General features: G+C 42.1%; 1 protein-coding gene across 3 annotated transcripts in view; it reads right to left on the bottom strand.

Moving 5' to 3' along the window:
* The window catches only part of LOC129697112 (flap endonuclease GEN homolog 1), a 37,041-nt gene that overhangs the window by 5,344 nt on the left and 13,917 nt on the right, over positions 1–17,780 (bottom strand). For all 3 annotated transcript variants that reach the window (XM_055635344.1, XM_055635345.1, XM_055635346.1), the window contains 9 exons: positions 17,650–17,760; positions 16,890–16,963; positions 16,259–16,347; positions 11,975–12,125; positions 6,921–6,957; positions 6,748–6,828; positions 5,585–5,715; positions 4,810–4,871; positions 66–218 (listed from right to left, as the gene is read on the bottom strand). In XM_055635344.1, coding sequence (XP_055491319.1) covers positions 66–218; positions 4,810–4,871; positions 5,585–5,715; positions 6,748–6,828; positions 6,921–6,957; positions 11,975–12,125; positions 16,259–16,347; positions 16,890–16,963; positions 17,650–17,760 — 889 coding nt within the window. The remainder of the gene's footprint in view (positions 1–65; positions 219–4,809; positions 4,872–5,584; positions 5,716–6,747; positions 6,829–6,920; positions 6,958–11,974; positions 12,126–16,258; positions 16,348–16,889; positions 16,964–17,649; positions 17,761–17,780) is intronic.

Genomic DNA, 17,780 nt, shown 5'->3' with positions numbered 1-17,780 from the left:
GCTCACATCCCTTACCCAATAATCTCTACACAGATCTTAACCATTCCTAATGGCAGGCAACTTACCTTTTTTATGCTTCTTCTCCTTCTCTTCAGCTTTCTCTCTGTGAAACTGAGCAGTAATATCTGTGTACGTTGCTTCAAACAAATGTTGCTCCTCTAGGGTTGTCACAGTACACTGAGAATCTTCATGCTGTTCATCCGAGTAAACATAATTTTCTAGGAAAGAGTCATAAAAATTGTTTCCATAGGTGCTCAGCTCAGTCTTTTCTAGATGTTAAACAAACGCTAGAACTAATTTGTTTATTAAGAAATAGGTTTTCAGCGTCATAATCTGCACCATAATTTGGCTGAGTGTCCTGCTATTTCCCCATTACATAATGCTTGGGTCAAAGACCTATCATTTATTTATTTTCCTCTGTACTCCACAATTTGAAATTTGTAATAGGAAAAAATCACATGTGGTTAAATTGCACATTGTTAGATTTTAATAAAGGCCATTTTTATACATTTTGGTTTCACCATGTAGAAATTAGAGCAGAGTTTATACATAGTCCCCCCATTTCAGGGGACTATAATGTTTGGGACACAGCAATATCATAGAAATGAAAGTAGTCATGTTTAGTATTTTGTTGCATATCATTTGCATGCAGTGACTGCTTGAAGTCTGCGATTCACAGACACCACCAGTTGCTGGGTGTCTTCTCTGGTGATGCTCTGCCAGGCCTGTATTGCTGCCATCTTTAGCTTATGCTTGTTTTGGGGGCTAGTCCCCTTCACCTTTCTCTTCAGCATATAAAGGGAATGCTCAATTGGCTTCAGATCGGGCAATTGGCCACTCAAGAATCAACCATTTTTTTAGCTTTGAAAAACTCCTTTTTGCTTTAGCAGTCTGTTTGGGACCATGGGCTTGCTGTAGAATGAACTGGCCAGCCAATGAGTTTTAAGGCATTTGTTTGAACTTGAGCTGATAGGATATGTATACACTTCAGAATTCATTATGCTACTACCATCAGCAGTTGTATCATCAATGACGATAAATGAGCCAGTACCTTCAGCAGCCATACATGCCCAGGCCATAACACCCCCACCACCGTGTTTCACAGATGAGGTGGTACGCTTTGGATCTTGGGTAGTTCCTTCTCTCCTCCATACTTTGCTCTTGCCACCACTCTGATATAAGTTAATCTTCATCTCATCTGTTCACAAGACCTTTTTCCAGAACTGCAGTTGCTCTTTTAAGTACTTCTTGGCAAACTGTAACCTGGCCATCTTATTTTTGCAGCTAACCAGTGGTTTGCATCTTGCAGTGTAGCCTCTGAATTAGTGTTCATTAAGTCTTCTGCAGACAGTGGCCATTGACAAATCCACACCTGACTCCTGAAGAGTGTTTCTGATCTGTCGGACAAGTGTTTGTGGATTTTTCGTTATTATAGAGAGAATTCTTCTGTCATCAGCTGTGGAGGTCTTCGTTGGCCTGCCAGTCCCTTTGCGATTAGTAAGCTCCCCAGTGCTCTCTTGCTTCTTAATTATGTTCCAAACAGTTGATTTTGGTGACCTTAAGGTTTGGCTGATGTCTCTAACAGTTTTATTCTTGTTTCTCGGTCACATAATGGCTTCTAGGACTCTCATTGGCACAACATTGGTCTTCGTGTTGATAAACAGCAATAAAAGATTCCAAAGGTGATGGAAAGACTAGGTGCTGAGAGCTCTCTTATACCTGCATTAAGGAGGCGTTTAAACACACCTGAGCAATTACAAACACCTGTGAAGCCATGTGTCCCAAACATTATGGTGCCCTGAAATGGGTGGGGGGGGGGGGGGATATCAATAAATTGCTTCCTTGGCAGAATTACTCTATAGGTCCAAACTGAAACAAACATGTCAAACAGTCAAATACCACAAATATAAATAGATCAAATGGCAGACAATTCCAATTAAATCTATATGCCGTTGAGTTGACATGATCTGCCATTTTCCACCACCTCCAACGGGATCCCACTACTGGCCACATCTTCCCAACTCCACCCCTTTCCGCTTTCCCCAGAGACCATCCCTTCCGCAACTCCCTGGTCAACTTGTCCCTTCCCACCCAAACCAAAACCTATATCTTCCCCCTCGACTCCGTCCAAGGACCCCGACAGTCTTTTCAGGTGAGGCAGAGGTTCACTTGCACCTCCTCCAGCCTCATTTACTGTATCCGCTGTTCAAGGTGTGGACTCCTGTATATCGGCGAGATCAAGTGCAGGCTTGGCGATCGTTTGGCAGAACAACTCCGCTCAGTCCGCTCAAATCTACCTGATCTCCTGGTTGCTCAACACTTTAACTCCCCCTCCCATTCCCGCACTGACCTTTCTGTCCTGGGCCTCCTCCATTGTCACTGTGAGGCCCAGCGCAAATTGGAGGAACAGCACCTCATATTCCGCTTGCGTAGCTTACACTCCAGCGATATGAACATTGACTTCTCTAACTTCAAGTAGCCCTTGCTTTCACTCTCTCCATCCTTTCCCCCTTCCCAGTTCTACCAGTCTTACTGTCTCCGACTGCATTTTATCTTTGTCCCGACGCGAAACGTTACCCATTCCTTCTCTCCAGAGATGCTGCCTGACCCGCTGAGTTACTCCAGCATTTTGTGTCTACCTTTGAGTGGACATGAGTTTAGTTTATTTTCACGTATGCCGAGATACAAGAAAAGCAGTGAAGCCTATTGAAAATGAACTCTAATGGTGGAAGTAGATTTCATTTCTAAAAAAAAAAAAATATTTTGCAAGTTTTGAAACATCTCAATTATTGTTTCTTGAATGTATCTGAAATGACCGATTTGATTTTGCTTGTCTTCGAACAGAAGCATACATGGCTTGCAACACAAATTTAACCAAGAGAATTTGCATGGAAACAAAGATCAATCCAACGAGCAGCATTGCACAATAAATGCTTGCAGCCATCTTTGGATATTTTAGAGTTATATGGGCTATGCTCTTATGTGGGCTACGTCCTTTTCTATCCATTTTTGTTACAGCAAGTCAAGCCTACGATTCCAGGCTGTCTTTACAATAAGCGAGTTCGGTATTTCAACTGCGCATGCCTAGGTCATAGGTCGCTCGAGATAAACATTCTCGGCAGCTGAGCTGCTGCGTGTATGCAGACCTGCGTTTCATCCGTAGTCAAGCTCGAACCCGGGTCTCCGGCGCTGCAAGCGCTGTTGAATTGCTACTGGAGTAAGCGACACTATTTCGCCCTTCTCCACTGGTCCATGCAGAAATCTCAGCAGTGACAATCTAATGTGCACAAACTGCGTGTGACAAAAACGTGCGTGAGAGGGCCAATTTCTCAGCATTAACATCGGAATTTGGGCGGAGGTGATGACATGCCAGATGGTGGGGACTATTCACAGGAAGAGAAAGGCCTTAGGGTACAAACCAGAACCAAGGGCCTGTTTCCGTGCTGTGTCCCAAAACCAAATTAATCTAAATATGTAAAGATGTCATCGGAGGACGCAGGGAGGGTGGACACGGGAATAGGTGGGGTTGAAGTGAGGAAAGAAAGTTATCTGGGACTAAAAAGAACTAGGGGGCTTAGGTGCGAGGGGAAAGATTTAATAAGAACCTGATGTTCAACTTTTTTCACACAGTGGGTGGTGGGGAAGTTACTAAGGCAGGTATAATAATCACATTTTGAAAGACATTTGGACATGTGCATGGATAAGAGCTCTCGCTCTCTCTCTCTGTCCACCCTGCCTCCTATTCCCTATTGTTCCAACAGATGAATCCCCCTCAGTCTGGCTGTATGAGTTCCATTCTCACTCAGGCTGCCCTCCCGGGTTATACAGGGATATTATACAGGGGCGAACCACGCACCTATCTCCTGCATAACCGCAGGAGGCAGATTTGTGAGCGGAGTGTCACTACCATCCCCGTCCCCCTCCTGATTGTCCCATCCCTATCCGGTGGCGGCCGAAAATGTCCGGGGTGACCCTGGAGTGACGGGACACCGGCCTGGAGCAGTGGTGGCCCCAGGCTTACAGCCAGCACGGAGATGAAGCACTAACTGCAGCTCAGCTCTACTTCAACTCCCGAGGAACCCGTTCCCCAAGGGGTCGGGGACAGTCGGCTGCATCTCTCACCTTATCTAGTGGCTGTCGGTTAACCCCCTCGGTGCCGGCGAAAGCCGAACACCAGTCATCATCGGGGATACACACAAAATGCTGCAGTAACTCAGCGAGTCCGGCTACATCTCTGGAAAAAGGTCTGGACCCGAAAAGTCACCTATTCCTTTTCTCCAAAGATGCTGCCTGTCCCGCTGAGTTACTCCAGCACATTGAGTCTACGATCGGTGTAAACCAGCATCTGCAGTTCCTTCCTACACGATAATTAACGGGGTATCGATTACCCTACCAAATATTGATTAAACGAGAGAGAGAGAGAGAGAGAGAGAGAGAGAGAGAGAGAGAGAGAGAGAGGGAGAGGGAGAGAGAAAGGGAGGGGGAGGGGGAGAGGGAGGGAGAGTGTGTGTGTCCTCCAACACTGCCGGGAGAGGTTCTGCGTAATTCCAGAGGGTGGGTTTGTGAACTGAGATAGAAATACGACAGAATTAATGTTCATAAAAGAGCGACGCCTGTCCTCTGTTGAGTTGACAGAATTAAAAAATTAATTGGTAGAATAGTTAACAATTTATACCGTTTAAACACCCAGCGCTTTGTTCGCTTTTCCTTTATCACGAATGACCTCTGACAAATCCCATGAATACCATGCGTTTTTCGGAATACCGAACGCGCTTATTCAAAGTTGTCAAAAGTTTTAAAGTGATTTACCTGGTTTTACCCATAGGATTTCATAGAATGGAATCCCATTTCGAATTCTTGTTTTGATGATACTTAGAGAAAGAAAGAAAAGTATTAGAAATCCCAAAAGAAACAAATAATTTTAGAAGTGTCCGTTCTTCACTACTCCCTCTCTCCCAGGTTGCTGGGCAAGAATGTGGTTCAGATATTTGTTGCATACCATTATTTCCACAACACTGCAAATACATACAAATGCTTGTGCGCCCACACACTATTTATATTCAAACATCAACATTAAGCAAGCTGCCTTCAGTTTCATTGATTATAAATAATTTAAAAATTTCAATTAGAATTTTTAAAACATAAGTGCAAGTAGCAATAAATAATTTGGTCCAACGGCATGCTGAAATAAAATCTAAATGCAATCTTAAATTAAAATTAAGTATTGGAAATACTCAGAGTCAAGCAGCACCTGATGAGTGAGAAAGAGTTAACATTTCAGGTTTGATTACCTTTTAGAATTGGAATAAGTGAGAAATAAAAATGTAAATGTTATAGGGGAAAAAGTAGGGAAGAGCAAAAGGAAAAATCTGCACTCGGTTACAGACAAGAGAGACAGGCGCGGAGACAGGAGACAGAGAGGAGAGAGAGACGATACAGAGAGTGGTAACAAGAGACAGAGAGAGGAGAGACAAGACAGAGGCAAGACAGATGAAAGGCTATCAACATGAAATGTTAACTCTGCCTTTCTTACTATAAATCCCTTCAAACCAATTGAGTATTTTGATTTTCAATCAATACTTACCTCACAGGCTGTAAATGCCATGGATTCCTTTTACCCATTCTTTTCTCCATCATATCGTGATGTGAAAGTAATGGCAGGACTTTTTCACATGTGTAGTGTCTACGCCACTCCATTTTATTCAAAGCAAAATTCTAAAGATGTGAAAAAGAATCTATTAATGTTGTATGACTTTGAGATCTTAATTTTTATTACATTTTATTCTCCTAGTCTCATGATAGTAAAATTTTTTATTTCAGTTCAAAATATTTATCTGCCATGAAACTTGAACCCAGCCTAATTTTATTTGCTGTAAATCTGGTGGCATCAGCAGATTTATCAAGCAGAAAATCTTGCCTCCGTTTCCTTGAAGATGCATATGCCATAGATTCCTTATCCAGGTAAAGAGATTCAAAGATGTAATCACTTTCATGTTTATCCAATTATGAATCTTTTGAAAATGCGAAAAATGTTCTAAACTTGAGTAAACTCGTTATAACAGACCATGGGTGGGGGAAAGATTGGTGTCCATTATTGCCGATTGCCCGCTATAACCGAGTAAAGGATTATCATTGTATAAATGATAATATAAACACACTAGAGATTTACAATTATACCAAGCCAATTAGCCTACAAACCGGAACGACTTTGGAATGTGGGAGGAAATCAGAGATCCCAGAGAAAACCCACGCAGGTCACGGGGAGAATGTACAAACTCCATACAGACGAACATCCGTAGTCAGGATCAAACCCGGGTAAGGCACCACCGTGCCGTCCTCTGAAGAAGTTTGCACAAAGTACTAAAACTAAAGGGAGAAGAAAAACCTCACAAGCAGAAGGATGTTAGTGGATTTGATACCCCTGAACCATTTCAAAATTGGGTGAAAAATTTGGTATTCCATCAGTGTAATCATCAGCTCTATTTATTCTTGTTTGCAGTCATTTTAGATACGTCAAATTTAAGTACAAATCTGGTTGCTACTCTGAAAAGGTGTTCATTGTAATGCACTACTGATCTTCTGTCAACATCAGATAATTCAATGAAAACTAAGGATCAAACGTGGCTGATTATCACATTTCTTAGTTCACATAAAATCTGACGTTGAAAGTTCTGGCATTAAGTTTTCCAATTAGGTGTACTATAGTGAGATTTGGAGTGACCTTCCTTATAAAACTGTACTCCATACCTGAAGCAATAGTAGATTTGGGCGCCTCCATTGAGCTTTTTGAATTGGATGGTCCTTACTGATAAGAAATTCCCTGATCACCTGATACACAGAAAATAAGAGGTTATTAAGTATGCCTTGCTACATATCTACCTCACAAGATGCTAACATGTTAAAATTACTTTTGTTTTTACCTCTTTGAATGGGAAATGTTCACAAGCTTTTGCTTTTCTGAAAAACAGAGCATTTAGATTACAAAGAGCAAACTCTCATTTATATTTTTAAGAGACCACTTTCAAATCAATTATTAATTTTGTTGTTATGCAATCAAATGTGCTAGGAGCAAGTGAATGATAAGGTAATGTGGTCTTTGAGCCGGGTTTGCCATTTAATATAATCTACACCTCTACCACATTCTCTGCAGCTCAAGTCCCTTTTAAATATTTTCTCTTTACCTCTGCCCTCTGGTTTTACATTCTCTTACGTTGTGGCTATTCACTTTATCAATGCTCCTCATGATTTTATACTTCTATAATGACCCAGTCTTCTGCGCTGTTCAGGAAATAGTCCCAGCCTTCCTCATAACTTAAACCGTCCAGGGCTGGTAACATCCTCAATCTGTTTTGCATTCTTTCCAGTTCAATGATATCCTTTCCACGATGGGCAACCAGGACTGCACACAATTTTCCTAATTTACCAATGTCTTGTACAGTTGAAACATGTCTATTCAATAAGGTCACAAAATACTGCAGTTGCAGGAGGAACTCAGCTGGTTAGGCTGCATCTACGGAGGGAATGGACAGATGATGTTTCGAGCCCAGGGAGAGATGTGTGGAAGGGGATGGGGGGTGGGGAAAGAGGAAGATTAAATAAAAATGGGGGACTTGGAGATGGGAGAGATGCGAGATGAGCGTACTATGGAGGATGGGATAGGAGCAGGATGTCTGGGGTGCGGAGAGAAATGTGTGATCCGGTGTGGAGGTGGATAGGAGCGGGAATGAAAGAGAGGTGAGGTGCGGATATTACTTGAAATGAGAGAATTCAATGGTCCTATTGCTGGGTTGTACGCTACCCAAGCAGAATATGAGGTGTTGTTGTATGCAACCTCTCCGGCAGTGGAGGTGGCCCAGGTCAGAAACATTGTTATTGATCTGAACACTGTGCATACACATTTCTCCCACCACCTATATCACTCTGTTCTTTTCCCCCTCCTCCTTATGCTCATCTCCCATCGCGTTCCCCATTTGCCATTTATCCCCCCTTTTTCCCTCTTGCCTGAACCCTCCACCCAGAATCCTCCCTCGGCTTCAGATTTCATTCCTCCTTTTCACTCCTTATCTGACACCCTTTTGTCTCCTTTTCACCACGACCTCCAACCATCTGCCAATCAATTTCCCACCACTTGCCAGACTTTTCCCCACCCCACTTCTCTTTTCCAGCTTTCGTCCACTACCCCATCAGTCTGAAGAGCGGTCCTGATCCGAAACGGTGGCTGTCCACCCTCTCCACAGATGCTGCCTCACCCACCAGCAGTTTGTTGTTTGCCCGTGTACTCAATACCTGAATGGGGAAGGCAAGTGAAAAAACGCTTTCTTTACCACTCCATCTACCCCTGTTGCCACATTCACAGAATTATATACTTGCACCCCCTGACCCTTCTCATCTACAACACATCCCAGTGCCCTACTGCCCTGGGACACCACACATTTATCTGAATTAAACTCCATATGCCACTCCGAAGATAGACACAAAATGCTGGAGTAACTCAGTTGGACAGTCAGCATCTCTGGAGAGAAGGAATGGGTAACATTTAAGGTCGAGACCCATCTTCAGACTGTCAGGGGAAAGGAAAATGAGAGATATAAATGGTGATGTAGGGAGATATAGAACAAATGAATGAATGACATGCAAAATAGTAATGATGATAAAGGAAACAGGCCATTATTAGCTGTTTCCTAGGTGAAAACGAGAAGCTATTGCGACTTGGGTGGGGGGGAGGTATGGAGAGAGAGGAAATGCAGGAGTTACTTGACGTCAGAGAAATCAATATTCATGCCACTGGATTGTAAGCTGCCCAAATATGAGATGCTGTTCCTCCAATTTACATCTAGCCTCACTCTGACAATGGAGGAGGCCTAGGACAGAAAGGTCAGTGAGAATAGTTATGGTACACAAAAAAGCTGGAGAAACTCAGCGGGTGCAGCAGCATCTATGGAGCGAAGGAAACAGGCAACGTTTCGGGCCGAAACCCTTCTTCAGACGGATATTCTTCAGACCCCAGGAATAGTTATGGTGTTTGACAACTGGGAGATCAGGGAGGTCCAGGCGGACTGAGCGAAGGTGTTCAGCGGAACGGTCCTTCTGAGTTACTCCAGCATTTTGTCTCTATCTTTTTGCTTTAAACCAGCATCTGCAGTTCCCTCCTACACTTTTCATCTGCCACTCCCCAGTCCAATGGCCCAGTTAATCAAAATCCCATTGCAATCTTAGATAACCTTCTTTCTAAGAGTAGATTGATTGAGAAGGTCAAAGCACATGGGATTGATGGAGATGGAATTAAAATATTGTTTTAAACCTGAAATGTTGTTAAAAAAATGTAGAACGTTTAGAGAGAAAAATGAGAATCCAAACAAATCTGTGTTGCACTTTAGCTGGTAAAATGCAAGAGGAAAGTATTCAATAAATGTTGGATGCGTATGAGTTATCTTGGTGTGAAAGTCCATAGCTCCTCGGAAGTGGCAACACAAGTGGAAAGGGTAGTAAAGAAGGCATATGGCATGCCTGCCTTCATCAGTTGGGGCAATGACTAGAATAATTGGAAAGTCAGGTTGCAGCGGTAGAAAACATTGGTTAGGCATGAATTTCTGGTCACCTCATCACAGGAGTAGATGTGAAGGCTTTAGAGAACACAGAAGATTCACCAGAATTCTGCCTAGGTTTGAGAGTATCAGCTATTAGGAGAGGGTGGACAAGCTTTGCTTGCTTTCTCTGGTACATCAGAAGCTGACTATGTGGAAATATATAAAATTATGAGAGGGATAGATACTGTAGATAGAATCTTTCTCCCAGGATGCAAATGGCAATACCAGTGGGCATTGATTTAAGATAAGAGGAGGAAAATTTAAAGAAGATTTGTTTTGTTTAAATGGAGTAGTAAGCAAGGGGAAGTGATGGAAGCAAAAACGATAGCAATGTTTAGAGGTATTTAGAAAGGTACATGAAGAGGCAAGGAATGGAGGGATATAGATCATGTGCAGGCAGGTCTGCAGTTTAAATTGGTATCATGATCAACATAGACATCGCGGGCTGAAGGGCCTGTTCCTGTATTGTGTGGTTCTACGTTCTGAATTACTGTCACAACATATTTCATAAAGAAATGCATGCAAATTAACCCATTCTCGGAATTGACAGGTGAACACTAGTTAACAACTGCACCCTTTATACAATGCAAAAGCATAAAATCAAATGCAAAAACAAGTTGAAACATTCTGGCCCAGCCTTATATGACTGACGACTGTAATTTGGCATGTTTTGAATTTGTCACAATTAGTTTGCATAGTGGTTACATTAGCAGCACCAAGCATTTGTAAGGCATCAAAGCATCTATTTCCTGAGGAGACAGAGGAAATTTGGCATGTTTCCAATGACAAAAAAAAACTTCTACAGATGCACCATAGAAAGCAAACTGTTGGTTTACATCGGATCGGTTTGAGAACAGCTATGCCCTAGACTGCGAGAAAATGTGAAGAGTCGTAGATGTAGCCAAGTCCATCACACAGACCAGATTTACTACCATTGACTTCATCTAAATCGCCTCGGAAAAGCAGCCAATATAATCAAAGACTTGTCCTACACCAGTCATTCCTTTTCCATGCTCCTGTCTGGCAGATGGTACCGAACCTTGAAAGCACGCACCACCAGAGTCAGAAAATGTTTATTGCCTTTGTTATGAGGTTTCTCAATGGTTCTTCCAAGCTAGGGGACAATCCGATTCAGTTCTACCTCATTAGACTTTGTCTAGGGAACTGATGCGTGCTGAGATGCTGAAACTATATTCTTCACTCTGTATCTTCCCCTTCACTCTATCTGTTTGCATAGCACGCAAAACAAAACTTTTCACTGTACCTCTGTACAAATTACAATAACGAGGAAAGTCTATAATGGGATAGCATGTTTCACTATTTCACTGAAACCATCATTTAGATATTCATTCAACATGGTTTCTAAAGGAGGAGAATTCAGTGTCACCTTATAATACTAAAGTTTCTGAATTCCATCAGCCTCTTGGCAAAATCTATTTCTGATTTTAATGATACACAGCACCCAGCTTTATAAAAGGGTGAAATTCCAAGTAAACAGTGGTCTCGTTATTTTCTGTAATGCGAAACTCCTTTCTCACCCACTGAATCCCATGCTATACATGCTGATGCACTTGTGCGGGAAGTATTTATCTCAATAGTAATGCCCCTGAGAGAATGCAGGCATTTGGCAAGGGAATCTAATTACATTGTCGGGGGAAGAGAAAGTTCCGCGGTTGTTGCTTTAATTAACCAGAAATAGATGTGACAGTACAGTACAAGTATTAAAGAGATTGCTTTGTCAGTTTCCAAAGCACATCTCTAACAACCCCCCCCAACACTGTTCAATTATTTGTACACATTTATTTATTTATATATTTTTGATAAATCCAATAAGAGTGCAGTTTTATTTTCTGTTTTAAGCTTTATTCTACTTCATATGACATAGGAATAAATATATAAAGTGAACTGGCAAGCCTCGGGTTAGGCATATATTTACATTGGAGGGTCTCGTCAATTTCCGTGGTCCAGCACCAGTCGGGTCATATGAATACCCCATTGGAGAGTTTCAATCTGCGTATATAACTGGTACCAACAAAATGTATTTACTCTCACTCCAAGAAAAACCAGGAACAACTGAACTAAGCCATTCACTTGAAGAAGTCGAATCTAATTTAGGAAATGGAGAGTCCCGGCAGTAACAACAACTGGTTTTAAGAACTTTAAAAAAAATAATTTGAACAATTTAATTGATTCACATTGGGAAAACATGAGATTAATAGATAAACCCCCAAAACCTCATAACATCAGGCAGATAATCCATTGATCCACGCAATGCTGTACAACATAAATATTAACTTATCTAGGAACTGTAACATTTGAAGCTAAATTTAGATTTGAATAAATTACATACAAAATTGACAAAGGGCTCTTAGAAAAAGGGGACTTACTTTTTGATGATATTCTCCAATGGGTTTGTTTTTCTCTTTTCCTCTGCCTGATGCCAATTACAAGGGCATCGGTAGTCACTACTGTGTGGTAAACAGGACTGATCACTTGAACACAAATGACAACCTTTTGTTGCATGGTCACTGGCTAATCCTAAATGGAACACAGTATCAAACAAGACTAATTAATCCGCTTGCACTGCAATTGATTGAAAAATGCTTGTATTGTTCATTCATGCATTTATCTGAACAGCTATTAATTTATAATTAGAATCAGGAATTCTTCCCAAACTATTTAATTTCTCAATTATCCTTTAAGACTCATATCTTAATCAAACCTTTAGTTATCTCTATTTCCTTCTGCAGTTCAGCCTCTGCTTTCCTTTGGCTGGGTCAAAATGCCACTATATCCAACCAATTACCTCAATGAATAGCACTCCAAAAATATATCTGAAGATTGTAATAACTTTAGTGAATACTCTTTACTATTATACTTCTTGAAGTTACCAGCAATTTCTATTCAAATTAACACACAAGAGCCGCGATGCTGCCTTCGGGTCAGGTGACAGAGCTTTGTACAGGGTTGCTCGAGCCGATCTGAAAAGTGGAATTAAAAAAGCCAAGGCGGACCAAAAGAGGAGCATAGAGTCCCATCTGTCCAGCAATAATACACGGGAGGTATGGCGGGGCATACAAGACATCACAAACTACAGAGGCTGTGCCACAACGACAGAAGACCTGAGTGCGCCGCTGGCAGAGAAGCTAAATTGCTTCTTTTCCCGCTTTGAAACATCACAACAGCAGCACTCACCTGCTACAGCCCTGCTCCCACCCTCACCTAGCTCCTGTACTACTCCACTCACTGTAAGGGAGCACAATGTCAGACGGGTGCTCCTGGCAGTGAACCCTAAGTTGGCTTCCAGCCCAGACTGAGTATCTGGTAAGGTGCTCAAAGCATGTGCCCACCAGCTCACCGTCATCTTTACCAGAATCTTCAACCTCTCCCTGGACCAGGCAGTTATCCCGTCCTGCCTAAAATCAGCCAAAATCATCCCAGTGCCGAAGAAGTCTCCCATCACCAGCCTAAATGACTACCGTCCTGTGGCCCTCACTCTGGTGCTTTGAGAGATTGGTCCTCCCGCACATCAAGGACTATCTCCCTCCAGACTTCGACCCTCACCAATTCGCCTATCGCACAAACAGATCCACAGAAGACGCCATCACCGTAGCTCTCCACTGTGTGCTGAGCCACCTGGAGCAGAGCAGAGCTACGTCCGGATGCACTTTGTAGATTACAGCTCAGCTTTCAATACTGTCATTCCGGACATTCTCATCGACAAACTGGTCACTCTTGGCCTCCCCACTCTCACATGTGCCTGGATAAAGGACTTTCTCACCAACCGGCTCCAGACTGTGAGACTCGGCCCCCACCTCTCCTCCACTCGCATGTTGAGTACCGGCTCCCCACAGAGCTGTGTGCTAAGCCCCCTCCTATACTGTCTCTACACCCACGACTGTAATCTGGCCCACAACAACAACCGCATCGTCAAGTTTGCTGACGACACTACAGTAGTCGGACTCATCTCAAGGGGAGACGAGGCAGCCTACAGAGAGGAAGTCCTGAGGTTGACAGCCAGGTGCTCAGAAAACAACCTGGCTCTGAACACCAAGAAAACAAAAGAGCTCATTGTCGACTTCAGGAGGCACAGCACCGACTTAGCCCCCCTATACATCAACGGCGAGTGTGTGGAGAGGGTCTACACCTTCCGGTTTCTTGGCGTCCTCATCTCCGCTGACATCTCCTGGACAGACAACATCACGGCGGTTATCAAGAAAATTCAGCAGCGGCTGCACTTCCTGAGGGTCCTCAGGAAGCACAACCTGGACTCCAACCTGCTGCTGACCTTCTACCGCTCGTCCATTCAGAGCCTGCTGACATACTGCATTACAGCATGGTATGGCAGCTGCACCATGGCAGACAGGGAGAGGCTTCAGAGGGTAGTTAGGGCAGCTCAGAAGATCACTGGCTGCCCTCTCCCCTCTCTGATGGACATATACGCCTCCCGCTGCCTCAGCAGGGCGAAGAACATCATCAAGCACAGCTCCCATCCTGCATTTGGCCTGTTCGACCTGCTGCCCTCAGGGAGGCATTATAGGTGCATCAGAACAAGGACAAACAGATTCAAAAACAGTTGCTTTCCAAAAGCCATAACCTCCCTGAACTCACACATGTATTGACTTCACAGCCAAACTCCCGGACTTCCATCTATCCACCTACTGTAATTTGTACTGTAACTGCATATAGGAATCCTATTTATTCACTCTATTCATTCATTGTCTTTTTATAGATATGTATATAGCGCCGCAGAACTGTGTACCTTATCACCCCCCCTTTGTTTTTGTCTTTGTTTTTGATTAATTACATGTCTGCACTGAGTAGGAGCTGCTTTTAATCTCATTGTACATGTGTATAGTGACAATAAAATAGCATTATTATTATTATTATTACTACAATGTTGCCTGATTTTTGCTGGATCATTATCGATGGGGCTCTGAATGGATTTCAAGATTGCAATTATCCATGAAATACCTCGAAAGCCCATTGTTATCACTGTAAGACCCAATTGTGTTTGCTCCATTATAGTTACTTTATAAATAGTTGCAATTTTTAATTCCATTCAAAACCTCATAATGATCCAGCAGGAATTAGGCAACGTTCAGCGTTGTGACAATAGCAACAAGTATGATATTGTTCCACATCAATGCTCGGCAAGGACGTCGTCTGCAAGGGAAGTGTCAACCAGTTCCCCGTGACATGCCATGGTATTTTCACAGTCATTTTTTCTGTAATTCTGCAACTCTATTGCAGGCAGATAGGATTAGAGTAATTGGGATATGTTGGTCGGTGCGGACAAGTTGGGCCGTAAGGCCCGTTTCCACCCTGTATGACTGACTCTATGACCAATGTGTTGGATGCGGTTGGAAGATTGGGGATCGCTGCTTACCATTAACTTAAATTAAATAATCGCCAAAAAATAGCAGTTACAAATATAGGACAGAGATGGCTGTTCTCCCCACATGCTTTGCCCAGTTACAATGCTTGAGTCAGGAGAACAATCAAATGCTCTCCACTTGCCTAGATGACTGCAATTGCAAGAGCTCTAAATTGTGCACCATCCAACACACAATATCCCGCTTAATCTGAACTCCATCCACCCCGTTAACCATTTATTCTGCAGTATTTTTTTTCCACAAGGTGCACCTTGTCAAACACTTCTGAAACTTTCAAGGCACAAGAGACAAGTGTATGAATCAGCAGATCAAGCAGCATCTGTGGACACAAAATGCTCAACGTTTTTGATTTTCAACTCCCCTTCCCACAATGAATTGTCTGTCCTCTGCCTTCTCCATTGCCATGGTAAAATCAAATGCAAACTTGAAGAACAGCACCTCATGTTGCACTTGAGTAATTTACAACTCAATAATAATTTGACAATTTCTGGCAATCCACACCCGCAAACATTTCTTACTCACTCCTGTTGGTGCATGTAGGATTTCTTTCATTTTGATTACCTCTTGCATTCCTGCCATTCCACGTGCCATCCCCCCCCCCCCCCCCCCCCCTTAAACCCACCCCACTTGTTAGATTTGTTACCTTTCCATCTGCCCATCATCCACATCTATCCGCCTGAGTTTCTGTTTCCTATTCCCTCCCCAATCTGGTTCCATCTGTCCTTATCTTCTAGCCTGTCTCTACTTTCACTCCACCTACTGTTTCAAAACTCCCCGCTCCTCAATTTGATCTGGTTCCACCTGTCGCTTACCAGCCTCTGTCTCACCTCTCCCTTTCCACTGTACAGTGGCTACCTTGTTTGTACAATCAGTCCTTATGCAGGGTCTTGACTTGAAACATTGACCATCCCTTGGTCTCCATACATGCTACTTGATCGACCGTTTTCCTCCAGCAGTTTGTTTATATCTGGAAGCTTCAAGTCTTACTACTTTGAAAGGCATGCAGAACAAGCACACGAATCATCACCACCTCCAAATTTTCCTTAGATTTACCACTAGCCTGACATAGATATAACATTGCTTTTTCTTATATCACTGCTGGCACGAATCCTAAAATGCATTCCTCACAACACTGTCACCATACAGATTGCAGCTGTTCAGGAAACTAGCTCACCAATGCCCTCTCAAGGACAATTAGGGTTGGGTAATAAGTGTTGCACTACCAGCAATACTTACATCAGACGAAAGAAACAAATTAAATCAAAAGCTGGTTACCTGGGTGTCGGCACACCGAGCAGTGTACTTTTTTAACAATTGGATCACGAGTACTAATTTCATCAAACTCTCCTTTCCACAGTTTAAACCTAGAAAGGTTAAGAACAGTCAGCCCTTCACATTTTAAAACAAATGCTGCACTCAAAATCATTATACAAAATGTCTCATTTTTTATTATTCATAATAGTCTGTTAAATATTGGATGAAATACCTACTGTACAATTTATTTTTACTATGTTGATAAATACTTTGAAAATTATAGTCTCCATGCCCATTGTTCCCGAATCACTTCAAATGGAGTGAAAGGATGAAGTAGAAAGTAAAGTTTCTTGAGATAAAAGGGAACTGTGCCACTGCAGATAGATTTGAATGTTAAACGTAAGAGAAAGAATGTGCAAGCGAAAATAGTAATATGTCAGTATGAAGGAAGTTAAAATATTCACGTCTGCTAAGCTCTAATTTCTCCATTCCATAGTTTGGAATTATCAGTGCAGTTATTGAAGTTCAGGTAGCCTTTACAGTCTTACTGTTATTTCAGCACATTAGTTTGTAAATCTAAAAAAAAAAATGATCGTCTCCAGAAGACAAGAGCTCCTTTAGAACCTTTCAACTAAACAAAGGTACAATTCACCTTTGAAGTAGACTCTGCCCATTTAATGTCTCAACCAGCCTCAAAGCCAGTTCCTTCCCAACTCCTGGAACCCCCTGGAAACGGGAAAACAAAAACAATATAGACACAGAAGGTTAAAAGAAAATATCAAAGTACAAAATAATTAGCTGGATAGAAAAACTGTGGGATTACAAGAAATAAACAGAACCAATGAACTCAGATTGTGCACCACAATTATTGCCGAGCCCCTGGTCAAAAATTTAAGTTGTAGGAATGAATTGAATACTGTGCAATCATTGGAACATCCCAATTTCAAGCCTTTGGATGGAAGATACTAATGAAGCTGGACGTAATACACTGCTCGCATCAACCAAAATTTGCATTTGAAGCTCGATGTTTTTACCCAAAAATATCTCCATAGATGGTTTTACCTAAAATAGCACAGAAAACAGTTTTATACTGATTCTCAGTCACATGACAATAATAAACCCATAATAATACCTGTTAAGAAATGCATTTGAACTAAATTTGCTCTTTTGATATATTTAACCAGATTTCCTATTATGCGGGTCTGTCATCAAAAATTATGAGTATTCTCTGACACTAACACTACCCATTTAATCTAAAATATTTAAAATATTCCACAAAACACTACATGTAATCCAAACATATCTTTAATTTAAACTTAATTGCATTATTTCAGAATATATTAATCCAAGTAGGAGCTAATACATATTACAATTTAGTGTGGGTGCAATTGGAACTTTAAATGGAGCCATACCTTTGGTAGGTAATCACATCCAAGCAGAATGGCTAAACCAACTAGCGCATCTCGGTCAAGCCCTAATTTGGATTTTATGGCTGACATTCTGTAGCAGTCCACATGTGGATCCTATTTAAATGGAGAATAAC

This window comes from Leucoraja erinacea, chromosome 5, assembly GCF_028641065.1.
Source record: "Leucoraja erinacea ecotype New England chromosome 5, Leri_hhj_1, whole genome shotgun sequence".
NCBI lineage: Eukaryota > Metazoa > Chordata > Chondrichthyes > Rajiformes > Rajidae > Leucoraja > Leucoraja erinaceus.
Note: the sequence above shows the minus strand (reverse complement) of the source record. Positions and strands in the feature narration are given on the sequence as shown.